Below are 27,691 nucleotides of genomic sequence, written 5' to 3'. Positions count from 1 at the left end.
AAAATTCATCTTTAGCTACATAAGAAAGACTGTTTTTACACTATCAGTGAAATGTGGTAGAGACTACATTTCCAAATTTATGACTAACAACTGTCATCGTCTGAATTTCCAAAGATGTAACTAACAATTGTAATCTTCTGAATTATCACATTATGCCCTCACCCCTGAACAGCCAGTCAATGATATGGCTTTAAGATAATCAATTCAAGACTTCAAGGTACAGTAATTTGCAGGAAGACCTCATGACTCCAACTGAAATCCTTCACGTTCAAAATTATAAAAACACCATTTCAGCTGATTTTTTAAAAATACCTGTAGGCATAATTGGGTTAGTAGAACAGTTGTTCATTTATAACCCCAACTTTAGAGCCATTAGCCCCCAAACAGGATGTGAATAGTAGACACAAAGCCAATATTGACCTTTATGGGGAAAAGTCTTAAAACAGGTTTATGGAGCTCAGGTGAAAGGAAGTTTTCAGAGTTCTAGGTACATGTTAGTAATATTTTCCTTGTCAATTCCTGTAGCAATACTACTGCTCAATCAACCACATATAAGAGAAATAAAAAACTATAAGGCCTCAATACTACATATTTTGTGCATGATCAAGAAATCAGAAAGATCTTAAAAGCATCCACCTTAGGCAGAGCTGTTACCTGACTTATTTTAATACCTGGTTGTTACTATATTTTGGGCCTAGTATGTCCAAGTAATTTGAATATATTACTCTTCAAAAGAGTTTTTTTCTTCCTGTTTTTCTCCTTGATAGAGTAAGCCTCCAGGTAGATCATAACACCAAATGAACCTATGTAATCTGATCTCTCTGTCATGGTTAATGCTATCAGCTTTGTGTTAATGTAAGTACACTCTAGTATCATGGACACTAGCGTGTTTTAAGGAATGTGATGCCATTCTCCTTACATAGACCAGGGTAACACTGATGTTAGGGGCTACTATGGTGGCTTATAAATTATATCAGAACAACCCATGATCTATCCCAGAAAATTCTATAAGTCATGAATACTAGTAACACAATGATCAGCCAACACCCAAAGAAAAGATCAAAGTAAATTTTTTAAAAGTCCAGAAATTGATGAAATTTTTGAATGCTCTGTAAATGTCTAAATTAGGTCTATGTTTTGTTACTGCAATGAAATTAAAAACAGTCATAGATATTATGTAAATGTATTAATGTTTTATTTTTACTCATAAAATTGATAAGATGTCTTATTCCAAACTCAGTCACGTTTATCGTTCATTTGATAATGACTAAGGAAGGGAAACAAGAATGGAAGGGGTCTTGCAAATCTAACCAGATTGAAGCACTAATAGCTTGACTTGCTACCAAAGAGAGTGTTTCAATACTCTGTGTGTAGCCAGAAAGACAAAGCATAGGAAATGTGTCAAATTGTGCAAAAGAAATCTTATAGAAACATAAAATCAGATGAGATTTCCACAATTTTAAACTTAAAATACACACACAGAGCTTGTCATTTGAGATTTAACAACTCACAGAAATGCACCCTCCAGAAAGTGAAAAGAGAGTGAAGGTCTCTTATTTCACAGGGAGGTTTTAAACACTGTGTATGATATGTCTGAAAAAATGCAAGTACATGATGTTAATATTAGTGTTGAGAGTGGGGAGGTGGTAGTAGCAGGGACAAAGATCAAGTCTAGGAAACACATGGCTAATTCAAGGACGTACCAGGACCAGGATTCTGCCTCACTTGAAGGTAACTTCCAAGGGAGCAGAGAAGCTTTTGGTTTTCTATTCCCAGTTTTCAAAATAGCCTCTGACATAAAATAAGTGCCAATGAACATCTGCTGAATGAGTAAAATAATGGACAAATAGATGCATAGATGGAAACATTTAACCTGTTATCCTACTTTCCATACTGGAACTCTTAAATGAACACATATGGGGGTAGCATTGAGATGGTAATTATTCAGCAAACACAAAATTCAGGCAGCGACCTCAGGACATGCAACTTAGAGTAATGTTTACTAGGATCTATAAACTAAAAGTGGATGCAAGGATGAAAAGAACAACAGCAAAGTTCCCTTAAAAACAGGTCTTTGTTATCCAGAGTGTGTTGTAGTTGTAGATGCAGATAAGAATTATAAGATTGTCACATTAATAATATGTGCAAAAGTGAAATTAGTTCATTAGAATTTCCAGACAAGAGATTTGTTCTCTCTTTCTCCTCCCTTCACCCCCACCCCCTGTTTCATATTAAAATCATGGAGGTTAAGGATAGCACATCCAGGAATGTAAATTTCTTTCCTGTCTATTTGATCATGTGCTATTGGCATTAACACTGTCAATAATTCATGGTAAAAGAGGAAGTTGCCATGAAAGGTTACCTATTGTCAGGCTGTGATCAATAGGTAAGACCACATCGTGTGATGTATTGTCAAGTATCAGCCAGATTCACTTCCTCATGGATTTTATAAACAGTGGTAGCTACACTTAGTTTGTCTAACCTGAGCTAAGCTCATTTGTTCATTAACCTTTCACTGCTGATAAAAGAATATGCATTGAATACATTTTAAATACAGAATATCAGCTCTTGCTATTTAATTTGTGTCATCTGTCAGTGGGCTTCTAGGTTTTGCCCCCTTGTTTTGATGTTAGAGTTTGTATTAGAGCAAAAAAAAACTGTCACTTTGTTTTCCTGTCTTCCTGTATCGGGTCACTTTGTGCTACATGATATGATCTAAGACAATTCGATGCAAGGAGACACATGTCCCTTCTCATTGGAAATACGAAGGCTGTAGCTTTCTTTTCCCCTGTGGGAAAGAAAGCAGGTCAGGTGTCCAAAAGTAGTGGAGGAAAGTTTGGTGTCATCATTATTCCTCTTCCTCCACAGAGATAATGTAAGAGCATAAGGCAAGAACAGCACTGGTTTCCTCATATAGAGATAAAAAGAGAGCAGCACTTTGATCATTTATGTTTAAGGTACCGGTACCGTGGAAGGGCACTTACATAAAAACAAAACTACCATTTTTGAACACTGTCAAACATAATCTTCATCTAATAATATCCTGGAAACTCAGAAAAAAATGCTCATTTATTGAAATCAACTCTTAAGGGATAAATTAAAATGAAACATACGTAGCCATTTGGCTTCTTTGATTTAGGAAATGAAAGTATTTGATTCATTTCTTTTATTTATATTTTGACTTCCTATATGACCTCTAAAATATTTTTATATGTACACACTCAAATTTGGTATTTTTTCATTTTATAGAATTTTTAAGATTTTACCCAAATACTAAGATGTAAAATAACTCAGACAAAACCTAATGAGAACTCTGTGTCAGCAACTAAAACTTTATTCAGTGGTTTTTGCACATGGAAAAATGCACCAGATAGTATGAGAACAATAGTGACCATCAGAAGAAAAATTCTGGTGATTTTCCAGAGGAAAAACAAGGATGCAGTATAATAATTAATAATAATAAGAAAGAAATACAGGAGAAAGAATAAAGTACTCCAATATTCCTGTTTTCTTTTTTTCTCCATCTTTCTCAAAAAATTCAGTCCTTGTTTCTTGAGTACATAGTTTTTCTCTTAACTTTAGCACATTCTTAAACCTATCTGACCTAGTACAATCATTCATACTCTCACAACTCAAATCCCACATCTCTTCCCCCAATAAACTTACTGTCAGTGGATTGGAAATGAATAGGAATCATAAAAATCCTTCACCTCAAAGGAGAAGTGTAGGAGGTTGCATGTAAAGAAGATTGCATCAGGTCTGTGAGAGCACTACATTGCTACACAGTTGCTATTTATTTGCAACATGCATTAATGTACAAAATAATGCCTTAGCCTTCCATGTTGCTGTTTGGAGATGGTTCTGCTTCTCAGTTTTTAATATGCTCTTTGAAAACTGACATGTACTTTACCACATCTATTTAGGAACAGGGATTCAAAAACTAGATAAAATACTTTCATGCTTCTCAACACAAACCTGAGAGGGTAATTAAACAGATGGTAACAATAAACCGAATCTGAACACATCAGGGACTGGAGTCCCCTAATAAAAGCCTTGCACACTGAAAGGAAGGAAAAAAGGGAAAAAATGAAACAAAAACCCAAAACTCTGTGGTATTGCTCCAACAACCAACACCTTTATGTCTGTCCTGACCTCAGAAGCAGAGGCTAATCAACCATTTAAGGGTGGGTTTCCTTCCACCTAGCAGAGGGCACCTAGAGGTCTTCTGCACACTCTAAAGAGCAGGAAGGCAGTCACTGTATGACTCTCAAGGAATACAATTGCTCCTTGGGACTGCTTTCAAAGGCATCAATTTTGGACACACACATTTTCTAGCTATAAATCCACCATCATCACCCAACATGGACCCTTTTGCAAATATCAAATCCTTGCAAGTCAGAGGACTTATGCATTTCTTCTAGCAGAGGTAAAAACCTAGTTATTAAAGATTTCTGTGATGACATACTATTCTAAATATTTTGTATTTCATTTATGGCAATAGAATAATCTCCTATTTATTCTATTCTTGAAATATATTAGAATTCTACTTATTTCTCAGATCATAACATTGTCATGGTGTCCTGAAATAAATCTACAAAAGATCATTTGGGAAATCTTTGATATTACAACTTGCAAATATATTTGTGTATTTACTTTCCTATAATAGAAAAATAATTTAGATATATATTATAAACATATACATCTCTATATAGGTATATGTATCCAAATACAGATATAGATAGGTATATATACTATCTATACAGATATAGAAATACATTCATATAAACACATATATGAGTATGTGTGTGTGTATATATATATATATATATATATATATATATATATATATACACACACACACACAAACATACTACATGTACACACAGAATCTATGGAAGAAAAGCTCTAATTATTAATGGAGCTTTTCAAAAATATTATTTTATTATCACACATTCAAAAATGTTGTTTTGCCATGATGCAAGGTGCTATAACTTAGGGGATGACTGAGTCAGTGTTTGCTCTTTTGTTTCTCACACTGTTTCAGTTCTCTGCCTCACTTGGCAAGTTTGTTAGATGCCATTTATGAGAAACATTTAGTATCAGAACAACAGTGATTTAACTAGACAAACATAGTGTGTTTTGGATTAATTCAGCTTGTAACGATGATCAATCAAGAGACATTTGTGAAAATTGAGGCAAGTTAAAATTGGAAAAAGTTCAAAATAGACACAACCTACATCAAATGCAAGCACCATTCTCCAGCCTAAAGATTATCTATTTGTACATGCACATCACCTTAAAACACTCTGCACTTTTAATTTTTGCATGTTGATACTTGATAAATATGAAAAGAATGTTCCCATATCTTGATACATTATACCTAAAATAACACATATTGCCTTGGTAGTTTGCCCTAAAAACTCTATTAATAATACTATGGTTTCAAAGTTATTTTGAGGATAGAGAGTATCATGTGAATTAAATAAGAGACAGTGCAAATAATTTAGTGGGAAAGCATAGTTGCTGCCACTCAGAGTATTAGGTAACCTCTTTTAATTAGAATGTACACTTTTAGATTACTGATTATGAACATCGGGGGACTCGAGATTTCGATTCATCAGTAATTCTCCTTTATGTCTACACTAAGATGTTAAAATGAGACCTCTGGCTCTCACTCAGTGTTTCCGTCTTTACATGCTGGTGCTGAAGCTCTTTACCTGTAATCTCTAGTACCGCTCTGCCCCCTTGTGCTGCTAGGGTGAACTCAACAGAGAACAGTGCGCCTTACTCTTTGTACATGAACTACAGAAAAACCCCACTGTCACTTCTCACTTTTCTAGCAAGTTCAAGGTCAGTGTCTAGCTATTTTCAGCTCATCTCTTCTTGATCCATGCAGAGAAATGACAAGGTAACGTGATTTGGGGTCAGCTGTATTACAGGAACCGTTACATAAACGGAGAAAGTGAAAATCAATCCTAGCTGACAGTGACTTCGGGATAATCAGCGCTCACTGGATGCCTCTGTCAGCTCGACTGCATCAAACACCGTGTGACTTCTGTCAGATCTTTTTAATAAAACTATATTCTCACTTTCAGCAACCTAAATAAATGTTGCACTGGAGCTGAAATTTTTAAGACTCCATTAGCTCTCTAGATTTGTAAACTTCCAGCATTTCCTTGAAGAATCTCATGGGTGATACCTATTATCCCACCGTTTGATATTGACCTGAGGTTGAGGTATTGCTGTAAAACCTGCCACTCCTGGTGATCGATGTGAACTTTTCTAGTGACTGTTGCATCCTCCACATTGAACTAAGCAGCACAGTCTCAATAGAGCTCCCCCAATCATCCGCAGCCCTAACTCCTCTTTCCTCCTTGCTACCACAGCACTTAATCAATCACTTCTTGTTGGGGGATTAGGTTTCTTCCTCCTTTTTTAGTTGTGCATTGTTACTTTCCTTTTCATCTGTGTTCCCCACCCCCAGCACATTTTGCCCAAATACAGAATTTGAAAGGGAATATTGAACGAGAAGGTCCACATTAGTGGCATTCCTGCTGACAGCACCTGATATGTGAGTTTGGGGAAGGAGCTATTTTATCCCACCCACCTTGTACTCCCTTGAAACTGTGAAGCATGAAGCACTCCATTGAAGTACAATTTACCATAATATTAGTTGTCAGTAAATTCAAAGACGGAACTCCTAAAGCTATAAAATGGATTAGAAGCAATTTAAAAAAGAATTAACAAACTCGAGTAAGAGTATACTGTCAACAAACAAATGCTCCATCATAGGACTGTAATTTGGAATTTTAATTACCCCTCTGCTCTGTAACAAAACAATGTCTGAACTGGCAGCGATTTGAATCTCTCACAGGTCATTGAGCATTCTAGTTAATTACTCTATGAATAGCCTGTTTTTCTCCCCTCTGGAAACACGTTTCTAATGGCAGTCAAGGTCTGACAAATGTGTCATCTACATAATTAGCTAGGAAGCAACACAAAACATTAAACATGCTTTGTGCCGACAACTATCAAAACATTTCATTTGTTGTCAATTATTCATTACTTTGTAGGTTCTGAAGGGGTTGTTATTATGGAAATAAGTCCAGATGCTAACAAGGTTAGAGTTTTGGATTCAAATTAGTAATCAGAGGACTAACTTTTAAAAAAATGTATCTCATGTACATTCAGCGCCATGTTCAATCAGTAGGAGATTATAAATAAATTTAGCTATGCTCAAGTTAAAATGGAAACCGCACAGCCACATAGATAAATTCAAGAGCCCTGGCTCATTCTTTGAACTAGACTCTACAGTATTGTTATAAACTTTCTGAACCTTTTGGCAAGTCCAATGTGTGCTTGGTAAATACAGTTTAAGATTTTGACAGGATGGTGTGTTGTTGGGTGACAAGGACAAGGAAGGAAATCTCTGATGGGTTTTGAATCTTCTCCCCTAGGACATACTGAGTACTAACAAACTTTTTCATCTACTCCTCAAAATGAATGCAAACTACTCTAAATTACTTACTTTAGGTAACCTTTGAATTTTTTGTTCATTTGTTGATATAGTTTTTGCTGTTTCTGAAATCATGTTTCCTTCATTATTCTAATATTGTGTATAAATACTGTAAATTCTAATACTGCATATAAAACTAAATATTTTCTTGTGAAAGCAGCACTCCTAATGTATAGAGAGGATATAAAAAGATTTTTCAACAGAATTGACCTCTCAGTGGCAAAGAAAATTGCAGTGGAAGACACATTATTGCGTAGTCATATCAGAGGCTTGGATCTATGGAGAGTCTCACTCCACTGTCCTCTAGCTTTTCCTTATAAACCAAAATGGCTTACAAATGTCATCTACAATAGTCCAATAAAGATTAGGAACAGAACACTGTCCTTACATGATGAGATAAGAAAGATTTAACTGCAGAATGCAGCATGTAAGAACAGTTCATAAGGCTTATTCTCAAATCAGAAAAAACAGAATTCAAATTATATTTGTGTGTGTGTGGAATTTAATTGAGATGATCAGTTTATTTTCTACATAATGTTTGATCAGATGCCTGCATCATAGAGCTAGATAAAAAGAAAAGAAAGAAAACAAATTCTATCAGGGAAATCAAAAAGACCCGTTATCTACAGGGTGTGCAAAATATGTCAGGAAATAATTCTACCCTGAGTGCTGAGAATGCCCAGTTAATAAAAAAAGATCAGGCACTCGCTAAGAGAAAATAATTGTTGGTATCTATATTTTTCAAAGCAAAAAGGCAGTCACATCTTACACTAAATAGGACACATTAAAATAAGCTTTAATAATCTTTATGCAGAAGGAAACTAATCCATTTTCAGATCATGCGATCCACAGCAATAAAAGGAAATCATCAAACTAAAAACAGTTTTAGAAATGGCTGCAGACTCTCATTTAATTAACATGCAACAGATCATATATTTATGAGGAAGTCAAAATATTTAGGAAGCCTATAATCCTGTAAGCCTTAATGTGGTATAAAAACAACAAATAAATGCAAAGTGTTACTGTTACACATGCCTGCCTGATCAATGGTTTTCACATATTGATCTATAAATGGAGTTGACAGTCTGTGTTGGCTGCACATTTTCCAAGCAGTGCTATTTTTGCACAAAACCAATACGGGCAATTACCTTTGTTTGAGATGCCAAGTCTTATCAATTCAATGTGATTTAGTGTCATTTTAATTAAATATCAGGATCCACTTCAGGACAATTTATACAAACAAAGCCTCAAACCTAACTATAAGCTTGATTTGGAGTAAACATGGACAAGCCCTACAATCTCATAATATTTCTCAAAAACTCTGCTAAACAGAAGGTTTATATTTTTAGTAGCAATTTTTATGTCTGCCTTTTTGGCTAGCCACAACTTTGGCAAGTATCCTATAATCACAGAAGTAAGAAACAAAAGAAAATTGTTTCCTCTTTTTCCTGATAATGCATTAAAAAGAAAAATGAACAAACACAATCTGTTAATGGAAGTAAAAGGAATCTTGTATGTTAACGTTTAGGAATGTCTTGACCTAAGTCTTTATCTGAACACCAATAAAAAGATATTTTCCTGTTCACGACGGCCATGAATGAAGTAATGCCCTTCTGTGGGTTTGCAAGAGGGAAACTGTGAATATTCATACATGTTGCTGCTTAAGACACCAGCATTAAATGCCTAAATTACTCCTGCCTGCGAATCCTATGTCTGCAGTTTCCTGATTTGGACTACTTAAACTCTTCATTAATATCTATTCTACACTGTCTAGTAGGCTAGAGCATCCCTCTTATAAATAACATCAAAGCACGTAAACCTTTCACATTAGCTATTTGCAGGATTGCACATTAGCCTTTTTAGCCCTTAAACAGGCGCACTTCACTTGCCCCATTTACTCGCAGTCAGCTGTCTGCTTTCTGTTCAACACATTCTGGTAAATAAGCCATTCACCTTTAAGAGGCCTCACTCTAGGGCTCAGGATGGGACAACAAATCACCAAGACCAAAGAGCTTCCTTCCCCACTGAATGCAGCTCTCCAGATTTCTCTTACTTGATAGGCAATTTTCTTACAAACCCTGTACTCCATATTTCCCACCTCTCAACATTCCCCAGGTAGCCAAGTAATCTCTTTGAAATTTGAAAAAAGCACTAATTAACCAAATAAAAATAAGTATTTGGTGTTTAAGGAAATGAGGGCTATCACCTATGAAATTTAAGGGAACACTAATACCTGTTTTACTGAAATGCTTTCCGACAATATTTCAAGTTATCAAAATTTGTAAATTAAAAGTAAATTCACCTGTGTTTTTCATAGCTCAGGCTTGAGTAAATGCTTATTCTGACATATCAAAATACTTATATTTAGAGGTTCTTAATGCCATATATGAATTTTATACTGTGTTCTAAGTATATAATCATGATAAAATAATTTTAATTGAACAAAATAAAAAAAATTTCATGAGTGAATGACAAAGTGATTCAATCAACGTGATATCAGAAATATTTAATCTCATTTTTGTAATAACATATCAATATGAATTATGTAATATAAGATTCTTGTGCATTGTAGAGTTGGATAAGTCTATATAAGACTTATATAACCATTATACTTGGTGAACAAGTTATATATTAGACATTTATCAAATAGGATGCAAAACATGTGTATGGTCTCTAAGTATGCAATTTTATATGAATTTCTGTTACAACTAAGTGTACTTCACATGAACACGGGCAGGTTAGAAGACATCTCTTCCCACTTCTCCTAAATTCAAAATCTCTTCCTTGACCTCACCCCATCACCCAACTTCTGAAAAAATCAAGTTCTTAGTTTAGCTTGAGCAGATAACTTTAACAGGCTTGTTTGAATAAATATGCCAAAATACTTTACATTCTGTCAGTATCTAGTCAGAAAATTGTGCATGGAAAAAGAGATGAAAAGAACTGAGACAGAAAGAAAATTAGTGCCATGGCAAGCTTTCAATACAGTATCTCTGAGCCAAGTTTTCTCGGTGAAATGACATATCCTCACTAAAATACCCCTTTTATATAATTATGCACTGAGCACACATAACCAAAAGTAACTTTTATTTTTGTTCCTTATCGAGGAATACATATTGCCCAGGCTAAGAATGCGGAAACAAAAGCTGGGATAATTATAGCTAATTTAACTTTGGAAAACTCTTATTCTCGAGCAGTCCAGCATACAACCCCCCAAACTAAAGTTATGTAACAAGGTAATATCAACAATGAGAAACTGCATGATAAAATCCTGCCCAAAAGTGAAAAATGCTAATTTTGTCTCATTTAGCAGCTGGATACAGAAATGCTCATTAGTTTTAAGAGGGTTAATCCTTTTAACTTTTGCATATTGATATGCCAATTATGCCTAATTGTACAAGAGGCATCAGTCAAGGTAATAGTGCATAAACACATGAAAGTTATTAAGTACATCCCAACATGTAATAAAGTAGGTGTTAATTGGTAGCTGAGTTCTGCGGGCTATTGAGGTGGATAATTCATTGAGAGATGGATCACTTGTAATTTCTCTCCATAATTCCTTTTGCAGTCTCATGCTGTGATGTTTTCATGCTTGTCAAAAACAACTGCGGCATAGTGCCTTTTGTTAAACACAGCCAATAAAATATGTTAGGCATCATTAAATATACTTAACTTTTAAACTTTTTCAAAGGTACAATTCTTACTGATAATATATAGAGAGAATCCAATAATTTACTCTAACCACTATCTCAAGCTTATACTTGAGGAACATTTTAGATGCTTTAAAAGTGAAGTCAACTAACAACAGTGTCATGCCTCCCAGCAGACAATACTTTTAAATGAGAAATTGAGTAAAGAAAAATGCATTTTCCATTAGTTATCTTATATAAAGATGTATTTCTGATTTCCCCGATATAATCACTGGCTTCCTCATGCTAAATGTGTCTACAACACCTGAGGAAAGAATGATTAAATTCATGTGTTCCTCAAGCTCCTGAGAGTACTCCGGGTTAATTCTGCACTTGAAATTCAAGTGAAAAATGGGGAATAAATATAATCTGTAGCATGCTAGTCAGCAAGTTTATCTCATTTAATAACTCAGTTAGGGAGCTGAATATTTCATAGGCCCCTACGATATTAACAGAACACTCAATTAATAGCTCACATGTTTCTGCAGGGTGACTGGGACTTACAGTCTGTCCCCAGCTAACCTATTTCTTGCTCTTGTTCTCACTGTGAGAAACAAAATAGATCTGGGGTCCAAAAGAGTGGCTAACATTGCATAAATAATTTTGTAACATCCTATGGCCTCAGCTGCAAGTTACCACCATTATGGAAGAAAATTAACCAGAGGAGACTCATCGCAATCAGTGGGTTTAGTGGCTCAGGATGTGTGCAGGGCCAGGGACACAATTGGCAGTAGAGTTCATCTCTAACTATTTTATTTCAAATCTTCCTAATGACACATTATCTAGACAGAATGGCTTCCTCTCCAAACCTTAACTAGCCACACCATTCTAATCGTGTAAGCCTATTCCAAATCCAATCACAATTTCCACTATCATATATTACTGCGAGATTTTAAGGAAAAGATTTTTCACATGTTTTCAAAGATTTTTTTTTTCTCAGTTCATTCTTGGCTAATTTTAGCCTCTGGCTTTTCAACGTGATGTACTGTATTTGGAAGTACAAACACCACATGCTAGCATAACCTCATTATTTTTATGACACTGAAGCATGATAGTAGAAGCCCTTAAAATGAGTCAAAGGTGCTCTTCAGCCTAGCTCCAAATCCACTTTATCGCTTTGGATTAGACCCAGCTCTTCTCATGCAACTGGGGATATTATTATGACTATAAGTAGGCAAGATAAAATGCATTACAAAAACAGTTTCTCATGCACATTAGGAAAACAAATAAAAAAAAGCTAATTAGCTTTAAAAATTCTGTATGATAAGGGAACTTGGGGTATTTGGAGCATTTGACTTACAGGTTCAGTGACCTTCCCAACATCGGTGAGGATCATGGATTTACTTTGGCTCAGCCGGTCATGGTGGCTGTTGGCATTTTTTATTCTCATTTGCACAGCTCCTGTGCCTTGGTGGGTGGAATTCAGCATCTCCACAGAGGTATTAGAAGTTGTAGATTTCTGCATATTACAGTGTTATCCTGATAAAATATAAAAAGCATTATATTATTCAAAATAGTTACTTGTCCATGAAAACTCTTGGTGGGTGCAAGTACCTATGCATAATTAGGATTTAAAATTAAATAAATGAGTCTCCACCTCTCTGAGTAGTAAATAGAAGGTAACTGCTTTGTAGTTATTTATTTAATGGGATTTTTATAGGTAGGTAGTACTGTAATGACAGAAGACTTCAGAAGTTTGTAGGTGGCCCACCCATATTCAGAATTCCTAGTTCTATTAAGAAATTTCTAATAGCATTACAATATACTCATCCTTCTATATAGAAACCATGGTGTCCACTAATCACCTTGAGGAAATTTTCTCTTCTCATTCATAATTTCACTGGTCTGTTACCCACTTTACACACAGGCATTACCACAAGCACCATTTTTTTGTTGAATCAAAACATGTATAAATCAGGTCAAATGTAAGAGACTAGAATTGGTGTCAGAGCAAAACAAAGAGATCTCACAGCCCTCACTTCCACTTCCAACATTCACAGGGGAAATTTAAATTCCTTCATCCACTGCCACCTGCCACCTGAAATAGATTTGCTAGCTTAGTGGGGCATAACATGAAGAATATGAAGAGAAAGAAAAATCAACACTGGTGTATATTTACATACAACACTGTTATATTTTTATATGTATATTTAAATATATAATAGTATATGTAATAGAGGGAGTATGATTTAGGCAAAAAAATTCAGTGTGGGCACACTTTAAATGAGCAGCAGTGAGGAAAATATGATTTACAAAAGAAAACAAAGGGAACTCCACTGTGGCGGCACTAGAAGAAGAGCTCTAGCTGCTTCCTCACATCCAGGGTCCTCTCCAACTATCGTCCCTCCCCTAAAATTCCTCAAGTGGACACATCATCTCACTAAAACACAAAATTTGCAATGAAACCACAGCTGATAATTACTAGAAGTGGACATTCATCTTTCCTGATTGTTGGCTCTAAGTCTTGCCTATATAGACTTTGTGTTCTCACTGAGCACCTGTGTACAGCATTGGGCAAAAAGTGATTAATCAGTTACAGAGGACAATAGAAACCAAAAGAATGATCATAATTTAAGAAGACAACCATACTGGTAGCCTTATTTTTGTTTAATGAAATATAAGGCAAGAATTGTTGTAATGGTCAAGGTAATTAGACACTAAAATAAACAGAAAAAGTATTTTAATGGAAGGAAAGTGTTATAATTAATACCATCAGGCAATTGAATGGAAACTTAGAAAATAAGTTAACGTTCATTAGTTACTATGTGCTAAGCAATGTGTTCAATGGTTTAATTATCATAAAACATCTATAAAATAGACATTCAACCCATACATTTACAGAGGTGAGAAATGAGGAATGGACAGACTAAAAATTTCCCTAGGGACACTTTTAAGAAAGAGATATACATGCATGTATCATAATTTCAAAAAGGCTACCCAGAGAGACAAATTCTAGGCTATCTATATAGTGAAAACTATAAACAATAAAAATGATTATTGATGCATACAAACCACATGGAGAAATGCAAACTCATTCTGAAGAGTGAATAAAGACAGTCCAAAGAAGTAAATGGAAAAAAAAAAGAAAATATTTATTCTGTACTTACATAGTATTCTAAAATAAATACACTAGCATGTAAGAAGGCTGACCAGTGATTGCTCAGGGATAGGGTAGAGGCAAGGATGGATTACCTTAAATCCAAGAAAATGTTCAGGGGTAATAAATATATCCATTATCTTAATTGTAGTGGTTTCCCAGCATATGCATACATTAAAATGAGCAATTTGTACACTTTGAATACTTGCACTTTATAGTATTCAGTTACAATTTACAAAACTGTTTACAGGAAAATTGTTTTAGGAATTCCTTAACCAATTTATTTTGCTCTTACTTTCAGTTTTATGTGCTTAAATGAGTGATATAAAGTCTACCTAATTGAGTATAAAAGAGATTTTTTTAAAAGTATTAAATAAAAATATGAAGTAACAAATATAAAATTTTAATTCATTCTAGAAAAGTTTTTTTTTTAATAGAAAAATTTGGGCTCTCTTCTGAGTGCATTCAAGACTTTATCTTCCATATGATCCAATACATTCAAACTCTAAGTGTGGTGTTTTTATAATATTAGAGGTACTCGCTCAAGCTGAAGCCACTATCTTCTGACCAAGAGCATCAAGCCACCATATTTACATACCCGGGGCATGTGCCATTTATAGGACATGTTGCTTCCTCTTCCTCTGAACAAATTTCAGTGTCAAATATTTGCTTTCTTGTATTGATTCTATGATCAGCCCTGTAATTTGCTTGGTGATGTGTTACTGTTAAAAGGTAGGATTACTTACAAAGCCTCTTATCTGGCTTTCCTGACTGTGTTCTTGGGGACAGGCTGCAGAAAGATCTTCCTTTTTCAGAACTTTCTGTCAGGCTGATTTCTCTGCCCACCACAGTGTCAATGTTATTTTTCTTATCCTCCTCACTCTTTCCTCTAGCCATGATTTCCTTTTCCATCTGACCTCATTCTCACATTTAGCTGATATCCCACTGCACTGTTTCTTCTTTTTATTCACTTTCCACACATACTACATCGTCTCCACTGGTCTTCAGGGATACATTCAAGCAGTGGATGCCTCAAACTGTGGATAGTACTGAACCCTATATGTTCTAAGCTTTTTCCTGAATGTGCATAACTATGATAAAGGTAATTTATACAGTATACATACTGAATGATTACAACTATAATATATTATAATAAAAGTTATGCATTTATAGTTTCTCTCAGACTTTGTTGTTGTACTATACTCACCATTTTTTCTTGTGATTATATGGGATGACACAATTGTCCAGGGTGATGAGAGGAAGCAAGGTGAATGGCATAGATATTGTGATGTAGCATTTGGCAACTACACAAGGCTTGCTTGTACACTATAATACTGCAGTAGTTGATGTGATAACAGAGGTGGCTCTAAGCAAATAATGGAAAAGTAACAGAAAGAGTAAAGAGACACTGGATCAAAGGAGGAATCCCATTAGTGGAGAAGACAGAGTGAGCAACATAAAATTTCATCATGCTGTCTGAGCAGCACACAATTAAAAATTGTTTATTTCTGGAATTTCCCATTTAATATTTTCAGACCATGATTGACTGTGCATAACTGAAAGCACAGAAAGCAAAACCAAAGATAAGGGGAAACTACTGTATTTTGTTCTACAATGCCATTCACTTGATACTCCTTCATAATTGTTCTTATGTTTTTTTTAATATTTGCAGGTTTCTAATTTTTACAGAGCATTATATTGCTCTGCAAAAATTAAGAAAAATGACACAAAACCCCTTCATGAAGAGTCCAATCAACAGAAAAAAATTTACTCCTTCAATATTTATTAAAATTATCCTAAGTGGCAGGCACCATCAGATACTACTATCTTAGCATTTGAAAAATCATCTCTGTTTTTAACCAAATGCCCTTGAATTTGCTGAGGGCAACAGAGAAACAAATCAAAATTAAATGAGAATAAAATTGTGTCCAGATGAGAAGAGGAGCCATGGCATCCAACTCAGGTGGAACTGGGAAGTAAAGAGAGAGAAAGTCTAAAGTCTACAGGAGAAGATCAGACCATACTGGAGCTAAGTCAGGACAGATGGGGCATTTTGGGTAGAAGGCTTGACAATGCAAAGGAGTGCCATTGCCTGTGGTATTTATTATAAGATAGCTACGAAAATGTCATAAAGGAAAAATTATGTAAGAGGGAAGTTAAGGAAGAATGAGCTGATGGAATTCATGGAGCACATTCTTCGGACTCTGTGTGGGTGAGTTTGGTCCTCCTGCTTGCCCCTTCTAGCTAAAGGACTGATTGAAAACACCCTACTTGTGATCCAACTGGTGCTATGAGAAACTGGTACTCTAAACTGGACTTCTAAGGGAGATAATATAGGAAGATGGCTCTCCTTGGCATAATGTACACATATCTCATTAAACTTATGGAGAAGCAAAACTCCACTGCAGGATAGAGGGAGATTCAGGAGGACAGAGAGAGGATAAAGGAGGATAGAAATGTGATAATATTAGAAGTAAAACTATACTAGTGGCTATGGTACTTGTGACTACTGTACTTGTGGGTTTAGAGACAACTTATTCTCATTCATTCTATTATGAACCTTTCATACTAAGTAGATAGGGCTATTTCTGTGCCATATTTTGCATGTTGTATTTGAATCCTACATGGAGCCCTTTCTCTACACTTCTCAGTTTCTTGCTGTCTACATCCTAACCCTGTCTTTCCTCTACCAGGCCCCTTATAGTCCCTTTCCATATTGGCTGCCAAAGCCCCACTCATTTGGGCTTCATCTCATCTACACAGATTAAATTTCTGAAATTTCCATCATCTATTCCTTATCTGTATCCTTTAAAAATACCCATCTTATCCATGAGTTACATAGACGTAATCATACTGATTTGACAACTTAACTCAATGTTATAAAAGATTAATCAGATGTCTGCTTAACTCTCAAGGAAAAATTTACCTAAATCTCAAACTGGAAACTCTCTTGAGTATATGGAAGAAAGTTCTCAAAGTAGAAGAGTGTCTATGAGTTCACTCTGTTAATGCCCTTAAGTAATGCTAGGCAGCATGTGTGACTGGGGAATGAATATTAGCACTGCATTCTAGAAAATGATGCCTCCTGAGATTGGGTGATGTGGTATTCCTGACACAGTGATCTTATATTTGAGTTTCATGAAATAAATTCATAGGAAACATACCCCATAGCAGAGCCTACTCAATATTGACTCAGAAGAAACTCTCACACCCAGAGTCCATTTTGATTTAGCTCCCAACTCCTAGGAATGGCTATGCTTCTGTATCAATTTCAGGCTATACACAAAAGGGAAAGAAAAGCTCCAATTCTGTGAGTCTTTAGAGTGTTTCTGTATTTATCAAAAATATTCACAAAATATTAAATTATATGCTGTTGTTTCAGCCACATTCCTCACTGACCCTCAGTTTTCTAGGGTTAGTAAAGTGGATTGTAAAATTAATATATGTTTATACTTACCTTTATGCAACTTGGTAACATGGGGTATATTGTTCAAGTTATATCAACTTTAAATTTTATTAGATCTGTCTACCTATTCAGTATTCCCTCCTGTTCTCTCTAGAACATGTCATACATTCATCATCATCATTATTGTTTTTGGTAAATACCATCAAAAAATTGATGCCTTATATGTTTATATTCTTACAGGAGAGACTCAGAATATTGATGAATGACTAATGAAAATATTGAAGAATACTTTGCATGTGCCTAAAATAAACATTGATTTTAAAAACACTCCAAAAACAAAATGTCTGAGTTAGAAATTGAAATGTAAATCACTTAAGCCTAGCTTCACTGTTTCTCTAGACTTCCTGATTTTATATGTACTCAGAGAAGAGTAAGAATAGCCTGCAATATTGCACTAGTTCCACTTTCAATCCTGTTTTAAAAACAGGAAGCAGTTATGAGAGTGCACAGCATTAGAGCCACACAAACTCTGGCTCTGCGATAGATTTGGTTCAGTGGTATTCTGGGCTCCATTTCCACAGTCACACTGCAAATGCACAAATAGGAGTGAACATGATATTCCAACTAATCATAAATTTCATAGCTGTTCTGTCGATTATTTGTTGCACTCTGTTAATTGTTAATAGCTTGCCCCTCTGAGTTTGAAAGTCTATTTTTGACATCTCTTTCATCAGCAGCATTAAAAGTCAAAGTGTATTGAGAAATTTTTGAGTTAAGAAAAAATAAATAGGCAGTATGATATAATTTCCTGGTTCAAACTGAGAAAACTGAGGCTCAGAAATATAGAGCTTCTTCCCCAAGCTGCCACAGCCTGCTCGAAGTAGTCCCGGGACAGCACCCAGAGCCTGAAGGCCCAGATATCCTTGGTTTTGTTATAGACTCCAAAGTTAAGTGGAAACTATTCAGGGAAATATAAGATAAAAAGAATTTCAAAGAAAATCTGGCAGAGATCAGGGTGATGAAATGATCATGGAAGTCTTTCTATTTAATCATTTATAGCATTCCTGTGCTGTTTAACAAAATAACAGAGACTTAATTAATGTTTGTTGAATATATAAATGAAAAACAAATATGGAAACTAGTTAATACCAGTATATGTAGCCTAACAAAAAGTGTCAATGAGTAAGTTTATTTCTTATTTTAAAAACATGTATAACTTATCCTTGACAATATTTTCAAGGTTCAATGAACTATGGATATTTTACAATATGTCAAAGGCAGAAAGAAGCAGTGCCTTTCATATATTATGAGACCAATATAAAGTGTTTTTAGAGATTTGTATAAGCTTTAAAAATGTAAAAATTCCATATTTCCATTTCAGAATAACCTTCATGTTTCTTTTTCATTACAAAAAAAAAAAAAATCCCCCTCGCAAAAAAAAAAAAAAAAAAAAAAATGAGCACATTTTTCACTGTTTTAGATTTTAGGAGGTTTATTTGTTTTGTCTCACTTGAGATTCAGATTTCTTTAGGTACTTGATATTTTTAATCCAACTAGAAAAACTCTCTTACATGACATGGGCTTTGTAAGGAAAACTATATTGGAGGCAAGTGTTGAGGGTACTCCCAGAGAATTCCACTTTTAAGGGAATTATTTCAGGTTTTCACTGTAGTACAAGAGCCACATGGTTGCCCCAACCCCCAAGAGCCTTACGTCCTCTCTCTAAATATGACACACCTCCATGCAATGTGATCCCATTCCTGTCTCTGCATGTGTGGGCAGGGCTTATTCTCCAAGTCTGCTAAGGGTTCATGGAAACTCCACAGACAAATATTATTTCTCAGAGAAATTCATTTCAATCCCCTGGAAAGATCTTATGTTGATCTGTGGTAGAGCAGAGTCTGTTTGTTCCCTTGTGGAAATGACTTGTGGCTGTGGTAGCTCCAGTAATATGTGGCACAACCTTCGTGTCACGCTTTCCTGACAGGTCAGTAATTAACTTGCTTTGCAATTGTTTGCCGTCTCCACCACAGCAGCCATTTACCAAAATAACATTTTAATTTCAGTTTCCTTCCAGCTCACTTTCCTTTTCTTTTTCTCCCTGTGGCTTCTACATCTCTATTAAGTCTAATTTCCCCAGACCACTTCCATAAGCTGAGAGCGTACAATAAAACCCAGTTTCAAAAATGTCAAATATAATGAGAAAAGAAGATCACAGTAAAGGAATTTGACCATGGCCACCCCACTGGGTAACATTGTCTTTGACTGGGCAGGTGTTATATATAGGAAATGTGATAATAAGGCTTTGCATTTATTTAACTTATATCAGGGGATCTGGGGGATAGGCTGCGTTCGCTGATAAAGTCTGGCAAGTCAGCTGCATGGATAAACTGCAATACAGTTATTGTCATTGCACCTAAATGGTGAAAATGACATTATATTTTGAATGTAGAAGTCCCTGCAAATTTGTGTGGTAGACAACCTTGATCTTCCTTAGCTCTTGATAACCTGTTGCCACCCCTGATTCTCTGGGCACCATAGCCTTTTAAACTCCATTCTATTGCAAGCAAAACAGCTGATTTTACATTTCAAATATTTATAGAGCCTCTACACTGAAAAATATAGACTTATGACATCCCATAGGGTCTACAAAAATCTTTAAGAATCCTATGGTAGAGTTAAACACAAGCAGGATTGTCTACTATGAAAACGGATAAAGATGAATGGGGAAAGGCCCTGGGCACAGGGAAAGTGACATTAGGCCTAAAGATGTAGAGGTGATGTTAGTTCTAGATGTTCTATGATAACTAGGACTCCAATAGGCAGAGAAGATATAAGAAGAGCAGCACAGGACAAGGTTATCACAATTAAGGAAAACATGAGTGACTTTCTATATCACATGATATAATGGCATTTAGCTAGGTAGGAAATTTAGGGAAAGATGGTTTATTAGGGCTGGATTAGAAAAGCCTTGTGGTTCTTATTAAGGAATTGGGATTTATGTTATAGCTCCCAGAGAATTTTGAGGACCTTCTTTAAGGGATAATCCCTTTTCAAAAGATTTGGTGAAAAATGATCTATAAGAATGGATTTCCAATAACTGAGGCTGCATAATGAATATTACCCTGTTCATGGGAAATAAATATAATCCATAATAAATGTCACTGCATTCATTTCTAAATACTAATCTTACAATAACAGCACCCTGTGATATGGAAACATATTCTAGAATTTTAGAAACCTCACTTTGAACATCCAGGTATGTGTTGATTGTTTCTCATCACCAATCCCATGAAAAGAAAGAGAAAGAAGTGAAAAGAGTGACAACATATTTAAGATAAAAGGTACCAGGGTGCAACTGCATCTAATAATTAAGAAGATAAAAGACAAATTAAGTTAAGATTAGTGGAACTGCTTCTAAATTCCCCTCTGATGATCAGGCAGGTAGGAAAACACTGAAAAACAAACAGGAACAGAATGCCTGTGCCCTTGTAATTACATTTAGGGAGCACAAGAAATTTTATGAAATGGTAATCTCCTTAAATTCAGGGGAGAACTGTAAGGGGCATAAGTAATGCAATCTTCTCTCTGTTTCCTGTCAGTTCTGACCTAATCTAGCAAGAAATGCTGAGCCGTTTTCTGTCACTTGCATACAAGTATCAATTAAGAAAAAACAGGGTGACTATCTTAGGGCAGTCATGATAAAATGTCACTTAAGGAGAAACATCAGCTGTAGAACAAGCTGCTTGGCAGCCACAACATTACAAAACACTGGCAAAACAAACAGCATCTCAAGATCGGGCCTGGGTCAGGCCTAATTCTTTGGTCTTTGTTGTACATGAACAAGTACAAATGTACATTTTAAACTAAAAATTGTATTGTTTTCTTGGAATTTCTTGTTCTATGGTGATTTTTTTTTTCCAAAAGGCTTGACTCAGTGGCAGAGTCCTTTTATCAAGCAGATTAAATCTAATCACCCATTGGTTGCAAGTATAATAGATCCTATCTCTATCTTGGCCTGCCCCAGGTTCAAATAAGGGGAAGTTGCATATTTCATAATTAGGGTTTCTCAATAATTAACAGAATTCAGTAATTAGCGTCGTCAAATATGGCTAACATTTGTTTCATTTAGAGAAGTTTGTTATGGTATCTATTACTGTTTCCCTAATGCTGATTTCTCTAAACTCTGAATTGATTGAATTGAATTTTTAGTGCCAAGAGGGCCTGTCTGAGGATCAAAGAATAATGTTAAGAGTCCATTGTTGTGAAGAACAATGATGACACATTTACATAGAAATTTTCACAATATCTTCTTTGATATATTTAAAATTGTTATTTCATGCTGAATTATTTATGAATAAGATATTTTAAATAGCTTGTGTGGGGATGTGTTGGCATGCAGGTACATGCCTGTGTTTGTGCAAAAATTTAAATTAACCATTACAAACTGAACACACTAATGTAATAATAGCCAAGCCAAGAAGCACAATGCTGTCAGCACTCCAGAAGCCCCTGCTCACACCACTAAGTGATACCATTAGTCTGTCGTCTTAGTTATGCCTATTTTTTTTACCTTATATAAATGGAAAAATAAACTATGTACTTGCAGGGCTTATTTTATTCAAACTTTTATTTGTATAGATGACAACTATGCAGTATTTTCTTGCAAAGTGCATATACAAGACTTTTTCCTATTAGATTGTCTGCCCTTCTTAGTTTTTAGGAGTCTTCCAGATGCAAGTTATTTTTAATGCATATGTTACAATAATTGTCTTTTCCAACTTGGAGGTTGCTTTTTCTCTCTTGATATATCTTTGTAAACAGAATTTCTTAATTTTTATATTATTTACTATATCATTCATTTCCTTTATGATTACTTTTTGTTTTCTAAAGAAATATCTGCCTGAAATGCAAATCAAAATTATATAGAGATGTCATTTTACTCCAGCTAAAATGGCAGGCATCAAGAATACAAATACTAATTAACTTTGGGGACATTTAGAGGAAAGGAAACACTTTTGGATGAATTATAAATTAGCATACCCACTATTAAAATCAGTATGGCGGTTCCTCAGAAGATGAGGAATTAAATCACCATATGATCCAGCTACACCACTTCTTGGTATTTATCCTAAAGAATTAAAGTCAGCAGACTATAGTGATAATGAATATCCATGTTTACAGTAGCACAATTCACAATAGCTAAACTATGGAACCAACCTAGGTGTCTGTCAATGTATGAAGAGATAATGAAGATGTGGTACATATAAAATATGGGGTTTTATTTAGTCATAAAGAAGAATGAAATTATGTCATTTTCAGAAAAATAGATGGAACCTGAGGACATTATGTTAAGCAAAATAAGTCAAACTCAGAATGTTAAGTGTCATATGTTTTCCCTTATATGTGGAAGGTACAAAGAAAAAAAGGTAAAGCAAGGTGGTAGGGTGGGTATCATGGATCAGTGAAGTAGAGGACAAGGAGCAGGGGGAGAGAAAAGAGGTGGGAAAAGGGAAATATTTGGGAATAATACTGACCCAAATATAATGTCAGTTTGTGTGCATGTATACATATGTAAAAACAAATTCCACCATTATACACAAATATGATGCACCAATAAAAATATGGAAAAGAAAAAAATAAACACCTATGTAATTCAAAGCTAAAAAGACTTATTCCCATATTGTCCTCTAAATTACTTGCTATTTTAACTTTTTTTATTATTGATTTTATTTTTAAAATACACGACAGTGGAATGGTTTACAATTCTTATTACACATACAGAGCACAATTTTTCATATCTTTGTATATAAAGTATTCTCACCCCAATTCATGTCTTTATGCACATACTTTTTGGCATTACAATTCTTATTACACATATATACCACAATTTTTCATATCTCTGTTTGTATATAAAGTAGGTTCACACCCAATTCATGTCTTCAGACCTGTACTTTGCATAATGATGTCCATCACATTCCACCATCCATGCTAATCCCCTGCATCCTCCTTTTTCCTTCCTCCCCTCTTCCCTATCTAGAATTCATCTATTCCTCCCATGTTCCCCCTCCCTACCCCACTATAAGTCAGCCTCCTTATATCAGAGAAAACATTCAACATTTGTTTTCTAGGGATTGGCTAACTTCACTTACCATTATCTTCTCCAGCACCATCCATTTACTTGCAAATGCCATGATTTTATTCTCTTTTATTGCTGAATAAAATTCCATTAAGTATATATACCACATTTTTTAATCTATTCATCCACTGAAGGGCATCTAGGTTGGCTCCACAGTTTAGCTATTGTGAATTGTGCTGCTCTAAACATTGATGTGGCTGTGTCCCTGTAGTATGCTATATTTAAATCCTTTGGATACAGTTGAAGGAGAGGGCTAGCTGGGTCAAATGGTAGTTCCATTCCCAGATTTCCAAGGAATCTCCATACTGCTTTCCCTATTGGCTGTACCAATTGCAGTTCGACCAGCAGTGCATGAATGTACCTTTAATTTTAGAACTGTGATTCAACTAGAAATAATTTTGTGTTTGGTCTGAGGTAGGGATTGCTTTCTTTCAATATTATTAATTCATTCATATATATTTTTTTTTAAGTTTTAAGGACCTGTCACTTTTGCTGTTGTTTCAAGGTGGAAAGGACCAGTAACTGGCTCTTCATCTGAAGTGACCAGTTGCTAGAGAGGTTGCCTAGCCACAAGTGGTGACAAGACAGGCAATGTGAAAGGTACCAATTGTGTCCAATGATTGCATAGATCTCTGGTTACAATATTGGCAAATGAAATTAAAATCTGAAAAATTAAAAACTGAAAATTAAAATCGAGTAGGAAGAGTTATCTAACAGGTAGGCAGAAACAGGTGGTCATCTGGGAGCAGTGATACTGAGAAGTTCAGGTTTTGAAATTGCTGACAACTAGGAGATTTGTTGCAGAGTTCTCAATGCTGGCTATTTGTTCTATGTAAATAGCTACAAGGGACACTAATGGTGGAAAGGTCAGACCTCAATCTTAGCAAGTAGAGTGAGATAACAAATAACCAGGTTATCAACAGAAGAAGTTGTAGTCAGAGACAAATCATTAAATGCCCAATGAGGAAGAAGAGGCCTACTGAAGTGCTGGGACTTGTAAATAAATTAAGAATGAACTTGATGTGCACATGAGCCAGACCAAAAGCCAGGGTCACTTGTTACAGTTTATTATTGAAACAACAAATTCTCATTTCACTGAAATTAGAGATTACTATATGCTATTAGGACTTCTGGGAGTGAGCAACAGAAATAACTCAAATTCCATTGAAAATGAGTGGATGACTGGCTGTGAGAAGGAAGAAAGCCCTATAGCAGAGATTCTAAATGGCCAAAGTATGAGACTTATCAATCACCTTCCACAGATACATTAGATCAGTAAGACTGAGGGTGGCCTGAGAAACGACATGTTTGACCATCACCTCTCAGTAACTCAGATGAATCCTGGTTTTCCTTAAGTTATTTTTATAGTTTATATAGTTTGTTTTTAGATATCTCCACTGTTCTAAAATTGTTGCTAATTAATTACTTTATGCTTTCTTTCTCTTCTTTTCCTCCTGTGTTTGGTGGTGCTGGGGATCTAGTCCAAGGCTTCATACATGCTAAGCACATGACCTACACCTGAGCTATATTTCTAGCCCCAGAGTCTAATTTTTTAATGTCCATCTCTACTAGGTTCCTTTTGTTCACATTGCTGCTCTAATTAAGTTTTCTGTGAAGGAGGCATTACTTTAGAATGTGCTGGTAGGAACAGAAAGGCATACATTTTTGTTGGGAATAGTGAAAGGTAAGTAAGCAAGTAGTTAAGCAGCTAAGTGAATAGATATACAGACAGATAGGTACATGAAAATGATATTGAAGATATCCTACTTAAGATTAATTAAAATATGATGTTTAGCTATCACAACAAACATCTTGTCCTATATATTGCTCCAAAATAATCATGGTCTTACCACAACAATCTATCATACCACTTTTAGTGTGAGTGCTTTTTTACTTTTTTGTTGTTTATATCATACATTTGGTAACTGTGAATAAAATAACATCCACTTAAACACCTGGAAAGCAATTCTCGTTATCTTTTTAAAAATTTTTTTTAGTTGTAAATGGACACAATACCTTTATTTTATTTACTTATTTTTATGTGGTGCTGAAGACTGAACACAGTGCCTCACACATGCTAGGCAAGCACTCTACCACTGAACTACAACTCCAGCCCCAGTTCTCCTTATTAAAGTCCAGAGGAAGTTTGGTTTGAGGACAAGAAATTATACAAAATATTGTTTATGCAATCATTCTTTCAAGAAGCTAAGAATCTCAAAGTAATGAAAATTTATCTTCCAGTCTACCTTACTTAAATTGAGAGCTTTTGACTGGTTTTGTATTCCTTCTCTTTGAAGATTCTCTACTATATTGTATATTGTTCTTTGTATCCTAAAAATGTATCCTGTTGTTTGTAGGTAATAATAACTGAATTCTCTCTTCATGCTTTTAAGTCTCTTAAAGTGCTTCATCTGCATTATCAGGATCTTAATCCAGGAGTTATTTGGGGGGCTACATCCTTCACTTAAACCAGTTTGAATTTTCTTCAGTGTCCCCAAAGAAGATGAACTTTTTATTAAGATTTTTATAAGTTATTTTCAAATACTCCATTGTTATATTGTTACTAATAACTTTCTCACTTCCCACCCCACCCTTTTTTCTTTGTGGTCCTGGGGATCCAACCCAGGGCCTCACACATGGTAAGCACATGCTCTACCACTGAACTACTTCCTCAGCCTTCTAGCCTCAAGATAGAAAATAGAAGAGATGATGATTAGATGTGTTAAATACCTATGTTCCAGCTAATTGAGTGCTATTGTAATTTGAATCACTGAAGACAATTCTGTCTTAAATTAGGCTCTTCACAAAGTAAAATATGGGAATTTTTTTTTTGGGGGGGGAAACATTGAAGATAAAAGTGAATGCATAAATATAAAAAGTCTTAAATAGTTATCAGGATGTACATGTATGAAGACATGAATTGGTGTGAACATACTTATATACAGAGATATAAAAAGTTGTGTTCTATATTATAATAAGAATTGTGATGCATTCTACTGTCATGTATTTAAAAAATAAAAACAATTAAAAAATAAAAATAAAATAAAATTTATCCACAAAAAATAGTTATCAGTATTATCTTATTTAAATTATTAAGAAGTATTTTTCCCTTCTGTCTTGCCTTTATTTGCATATATCCTTTGTCATGACTACTTCTGAGACTTAAGAGAATCTCTTCTCTGAATAGATAGCATGTATAATGAACCAGGTTTCTCAACCACACCCAGACTACATTTCCCCATCTTGTGCTCTGGTGAATTTCATGTACAAGAGTATGTTGATGTATGTGTGAGCATGCATATGTGTAAGTGTTTTTGAATGGTTGTCACTATCATTATTTTTACCAAAGGAGTATAAATCACCCTTTTATGTACTCCATAATGGTGCACCCATACAAGTATAGCTATCTGGTCCATAAAATACATCATGTGATTCAAAAATATAAGTTGAAATAAGAAGTAATATATTCACTATTACTTAGTAAACTTAAACTTTTGGAGACACATTTTAATGATTTAAAAAATGCTTTGGGGAGGGCTGGCAGCAGAAGAAAATTTATTCTTTCTAGTTAGGAAAATGAACTCAGTCATGAAAGCTAGACAGACAAAACAAAGACTTAAATGAAAAGCTATACATAAATGGATGTCTTTACACAGAATAATTGAATGCTCTAGTCAGTCTGTAAACATTTATTAGGATTTATTGGATATACAGAAGTTATTTGGAGGACTCTTGTTCTCTCTAATCATGGCACTCTGCTCCTGCTTTCTTAGGAGCAGCTATAAATTCAAGAAGAGGTGGAAAATCGGCAGACTGCCAACCAAATTCAACCCACAGACATATG

The 27,691-nt window shown here is 35.0% G+C and overlaps 1 protein-coding gene across 1 annotated transcript in view; it reads right to left on the bottom strand.

Annotated features, from left to right (window-relative positions):
* The window catches only part of Arhgap15 (Rho GTPase activating protein 15), a 591,785-nt gene that overhangs the window by 551,144 nt on the left and 12,950 nt on the right, over positions 1 to 27,691 (bottom strand). Inside the window, exon 2 of the mRNA XM_021723074.3 lies at positions 12,506 to 12,684. Within this exon, the coding sequence (XP_021578749.2) occupies positions 12,506 to 12,670 (165 nt within the window). The 5' untranslated portion in view covers positions 12,671 to 12,684. The remainder of the gene's footprint in view (positions 1 to 12,505; positions 12,685 to 27,691) is intronic.

Source organism: Ictidomys tridecemlineatus, chromosome 7 (assembly GCF_052094955.1).
Source record: "Ictidomys tridecemlineatus isolate mIctTri1 chromosome 7, mIctTri1.hap1, whole genome shotgun sequence".
NCBI lineage: Eukaryota > Metazoa > Chordata > Mammalia > Rodentia > Sciuridae > Ictidomys > Ictidomys tridecemlineatus.
The sequence above is the reverse complement of the archived record's forward strand: the minus strand, read 5'-3'. Positions and strand labels throughout refer to the sequence as shown.